Source organism: Sceloporus undulatus, chromosome 2 (genome assembly GCF_019175285.1).
Source record: "Sceloporus undulatus isolate JIND9_A2432 ecotype Alabama chromosome 2, SceUnd_v1.1, whole genome shotgun sequence".
NCBI classification, from domain to species: domain Eukaryota; kingdom Metazoa; phylum Chordata; class Lepidosauria; order Squamata; family Phrynosomatidae; genus Sceloporus; species Sceloporus undulatus.
Genome location: NC_056523.1, coordinates 172,052,349 through 172,057,810, shown reverse-complemented (window position 1 = coordinate 172,057,810; position 5,462 = coordinate 172,052,349). Strand labels below are relative to the sequence as shown.

Sequence of the window (5,462 nt, the reverse complement as noted above, 5' to 3'; positions counted from 1 at the left end):
TGGGATTTATAGTTTGTTGTGGCACCAGGGTTCTCTGACAGAGAAGCTAAATATCTAACAAAACTACAACTTCCAGAATTCCATAGCATTGAGCTATGCCAGTTAAAACAGTACAGGTGCAGCCAAAGTCATCTCCATATAGCTGTTATCTACTAAAGCCAGATTATGCAAATGGAGATGAGACTGTTGTTCCTGAAGAATTTAGAATAAAACAAATTTCATTGTGGGGATGGAAAGAACCTGAAGTTTTAATAGTTGTGTCCCTACCCTTAGTGTCAGCTGGTGCGGAGGGAGGACTACTGGGGTGGGCAGTGGTGGCCAAAAGGACACGCTCAGGCCTCTCCCATGCCATGATGGTGGAGGCTTCCTGGTGAGGAGGCCCCTCCTGTCAGGGCAAAGCTGAGAGGGGCCTGCTTGGGCCTCTCCTTTGCAGCTGCAGTGGATGCTTCCTTATGAGGAGGCCGCTGTGATGAAGCTGGGAGATGTGCATTCGGCCCTTTTCACTCTGCAGTGGGAGGAGAGCCTGACTGGGTGTCACCCCTCTTCTGGGGTGTCACCTAGTGTGGACTGTACCCCCCATACACCCCTAGTGATGCCAATGGGTTTTAGAAATGTAGGAGGAAACAACACTTTCACCCTTAGGACAATCTGATTGTGGATGCCCTCTCAGGACCCTGGCATTTTGGGCACCAGTGACTTGCTCAAGGCTACCCAATGGGTTCCCATAGCTGACAAGGGATCTGCACTCTGGTCTTCCAGAGTCCTAATCATACAATTGAAACACCACACCATATGGAGATGTTCCCACATTTTTTTTCTTTAAAAAAATCCAATAATGTATTTTCCTGTCCCCTTTCACTTAACAGTAAATGCTTGCAAGGAATGTAGAGCAAAAATAAATGAGGCTGACAGCTTTTGATGTGACTTCATTTATTATTTATACACATTTCACAGGAAGTTAAATAAGCATTCGGAGCATCCTAATTTAGAAATAATTGCGAACAAAAGAATGATGATAGATCATCTTGAATGAAAGAGTCCAGAGCTGGAATGGTTGTGGTTAGATATCAAAGCAGAGGAATTCTGATTCTTGTATTTCTCTTTTAATCATATCTGTAAATGTGACAGATCAAGAAATTAAAAGATAAAATCAGTTCAGGTTCGGAAGGTGTTTAGTGTTTCTGTAACAACTGCCTGGGCTTGCTGGACTGGGAGCACTTTATGTGGCATATTTATTTAAACATATGGTCAACTTAATAAGAATGATGAGAAACTCTAAATAAGAAGGATTGGTGAACAATTGCAAGAGCAGTAGATAGTGAACATCTGGAGGACCACCAGTTCACCAAGACTGCCCATTCATGCTAAACACTTGCAAGGATAACACTGATTATAAACTAAGCAGCATTCAATGGCCCCACTTTATTACCAGCAGAAAAGTTCCCCCCTTCCCACAACTGCAATCCCAGACAATTGTTGGAGATGAGGTCCCACAATATATAATCCATACCATTCATCAACTTTCCCCTCCTATACAGAATAAATATGGCCTGCTTTCTTGCTAGCCTAGTTGTCACTTCCTTGTTCAGCGAAAGACCTTTTAACACCCCCTCCCCAACCCCAGCTTCCTGCTTACAGAAGAGGTGAACCATTTGCAAGTATTGCTGTCTGTAGGATAGCTCCTTATAGATGTTCTAACAAACAACACAGGGTTAGGGAGGACAAAAAGAATAAGAAGAGAGTTTTCATAGAGGAAATCCTGGATCCTTATATCATGAATGTTTGAACATTGAAGTGCAATCAAGACCTGGTTAGAGCAGTGTCGAGGGGGTATGACCAATAAGAAATAAAGAGCCACATTTTAGATGTTATAAAGATTACCTGATCCAGAAAAAGCCAGATGGATCACTTAAGATGTCAGGTTTTTCTTTAATGAATCTCTTTGTAGAGCTGTGAATAAGAAGAGCAAGAAAATGGTTATGGCATTTACTGCTAGGCATGCCTGGGTTCATGGGTTTTAGTCCAAATCTATTTCAATGGGCCCCAAATCTCACAGGACTCTCTACTCTACAGTCCCTGAGAAGCCCTTGGTGTTAATGGACCCCCTACAGCTTAATTATAATTCAAGGAGTGACTTTCAAGGGACATTCCCTAGCAATGTGTCTGATCCCAGGTAAGAGTATAAAGAGCTGTATCCTAGTAATACTAAATCACCTCCAACTCATCAAATATCCAAAGTGTCACTCTAGGGAAGCCATTTGTTTCATCATTAATTAGATCTGCCAGATGACTCACACTCTGCGGAGTCTCCCTGACCTGGGAATAATGATCAGTCAAGCTCTTCATGTTTTTTGCTGTAGCTGTAATGATAATGGTGGAGGTGGTGATGGAGAGGATGTGGAAGAACAAAACCTGAAAGTCTCAGTCAGTAAACACATGAATTAAATCTCGCTGAATTGGAGCCAGGTTAAGTGAGGAAGGAGGATTAAATAAAGGATCTGAGGATTAAGGATCTCCTTTATTGTTAGATCCTAGTGTGTTGCCATGGTGGGGATGAAAAGGAGAAAAATATATATTAAAAATCACCTTTCCGTATAATAATTATGTTTAGTGTTTTAAAAGTTTAATGCCTCTTTCAGTATTTTAACCTACACTGATATTTTCAGAATGTCATTAAATTTTAATACATTCCAGAACGTCTACAAGTGAGTTAAAAGTTGGATTATGAATTAGGCCAAAATTATTGAATCTTTTGCAAGATTTAGAAACATTTTTTTTCTAGACTGCCCACTTCTACAAAGTCTTCAGAATTGGCAGATACCACCTATTTCCACATACATTAAATCAGATGTGCATAGACCAGGGTAGGATCTATTTCATATTTAAAATTGGAACCTATAGACAGGTGTCAGACCAAGAGAGATATAAAACATAATGTATGTGGAGGGGAAAAGAGTGAGATGCAAAATGATGGCTGAGGATGGATTCAGAAGCCTGCTGCATCTCCAAGACCTGTACAAATCTATATGTCAATTACTAGTTAGGAGGGGTTCTAATAGCTAATTAAGAAATGGGAAAGGGTTTTTTTGCTATTGTATACCATCTGGCAATCATGCATTAGAAAAGAATCCTTAGTTGCAATGGAATCACTCTCTTTTGGCATGTGTTTTGCCTTTTTGCTAAACTGTATTCTTGTTTCTGGTTGGAAAGCTGATGAGACTGCCTTATACCTGTAACGTTTGGTATTGATGAGCCAATGTACAAAATCCTTGGCCTTCATGTTGTCCAAGTGTCGGGTAAAATCACTGGTAAAGGTGCCTTCAGAGTGTCGCTTGACATTGGAAGTAAAACTGTGGGCACTCTGTGTTTCATAAGATTGCCACCTGTTTAAGAAGGCAGGAATGGACAGAAATACATTTATTCACCAAAGTGATGGTATTTTCATAGCCAATCACACCACTGTCTCCCATCAGTTTGTATTGGAGGCAGTACACAGATGGCTGAAAGCCATTGTGGTGTAGAGGTTTGAGTGCTGGATCAGGACTCTGGGACACCAAGGTTCAAATCTCTGCTCAGTCATGGAAAATCCACTGAGTGATCCTGGGCAAGCCACACTCTCTCAGCCTTAGCAAAAGGCAATGGCACGCCCCCCTCAATAAATCTTATTAAGAAAATGCTGTGATAGGGTCACCATAAGTAGAAATTACTGGAAGGAACACAATAAAATACTACTGATTGAATTTCCCTTATCTGTAATGGTTGGGACCAGAAGTGTTTTGGATTTCAGATTTTTTTTTTTTGAGATTTTGGAATATTTACATATATGAAATATCTTGGAGATGGTACTTAAGTCTAAACATGAAATTCATTTATGTTTCGTGTATACCTTATACACATCACCTGAAGGTAATTTTATAATAATATTTTAAATAATTTTGTGCACGAAACAAAGTTTGTGTACACTCAACCATCAGAAAGCAAAGGTGTCAATATTTCAGACATTCATGTAACAAAATTTGAATTTTAGAGTATTCTGGATTTTGGAATTCCAGATAAGGAAGACTCAACCTGTACTATCAAAAAAGGTGCATGATATTTTGTCTAGTGTCAAACCTTTCACTTCAAATGCAAAGAGTCTAACAATAAATTATCTGTAGAAACATATAATCACAAATAACCTTAGAAAATAACCTCAGGGAAGAACTCTGAATTTCACATGGCTCCAGATCACGCATCCATAGTCTGAATATGTGTAGTCTGAGCATGCTCAGTATGTGTGTAATTAGGCTGAGAATGTGGCATGCTGTCCTTATACCTGCCATTTACAGATCATGGAAAATAGGGCTCTATTGGTTATCTGGGGCTCAGTCTTGTGAAATGTTGACAGGACTTATAGAATCCAATTTTTCATAAATTACTTGAGTTCAAAGTATATTTTGCCAATCTATTTCTAGTTGAAATAATACATATTTCAGCTGGCATACATTCAAATATCCTGGCTTAACAGGTGCCATTACAGGAGATAGACATCTCCTTTATATTCTGTTAAACTATCACATGGCCTCTATTACAGGGCTGAAAGATATTTCCATTTTCTACGAGTCAGATTTCACTGTGCAGTCTTGTGCCGATTTCTTATATGTAATCACCAAACATGTAGGTCTCCCCAATTACTGCACCTCAGTTCAGTTCTATTATATTTTTGCTGTTCTAAAATGCTGTTTCTTACCTAGCCTCATCTGTTAAATCTTTCAGGACCATTTGCTGCCGTCCTGGTAGGAAAGCAACAATGACCAGTGCATAAACAAAAAGCCACTGTTTATTCTTCATTGGGCCTCCTGCAACAAAATAAAGAAAGAAGTAAACAAGGAACTGATCATAATATTTATCATTATGCATCCCCTCTTTCTCATTAGGCTTGGTTTTCTTGGTTTCAGGTATACAGGGGAGAGGATGAAACCTCAACATCTGAAATCAGTTTCAAAACATTCAAAAAAGGCTAGAGGATTCTGACATTTTTTAGACCCTCCTCAATACACTACGCATAACAGCTAAAACAAAGTCACTAGTTTGCAAATGATACGATGGCCATTCACTCCAAAGAAGCAGGCATCCCAGTCATATACATATGGAATCAGACAATAAGAGAATTAAAGTGCACACACATTGCTGTTGCCTTTGGCATGCAGTCTCATCTTATGATTGCCTCTGTTCACGTGTTTTCATAATGCTTGAAAAAGCCATAACCGGTGGTATAAAAGACATTCTTTTGTCACTTTAAAACACCAAACGCTATTGCTAATATCATTTTTTAAATACAAGTTGCTATGCACTCTTTGGAAACCTGCTGATAACTCTAGAAAGTAAGCACAAAAGTAAATACACCATAGATAATTACCGCTAACATAACATCTTCATTGTTCTTTAAAAGTGCTGTCTGCCTCTCCAGCTTAAGTATGTCC

At 39.3% G+C, this 5,462-nt stretch overlaps 1 protein-coding gene across 1 annotated transcript; it reads right to left on the bottom strand.

The window, feature by feature from the left end:
* Window positions 1-1,103: 1,103 nt before the first annotated feature.
* On the bottom strand, window positions 1,104-4,830 carry LOC121920462 (pro-glucagon-like). Its single transcript, XM_042447603.1, has 4 exons — window positions 4,730-4,830; window positions 3,231-3,383; window positions 1,882-1,950; window positions 1,104-1,113 (listed from the first exon to the last, which is right to left on the bottom strand). Exons 1-4 carry the CDS (start codon window positions 4,828-4,830, stop codon window positions 1,104-1,106), a joined length of 333 nt encoding a protein of 110 aa, XP_042303537.1.
* Window positions 4,831-5,462: the final 632 nt, after the last annotated feature.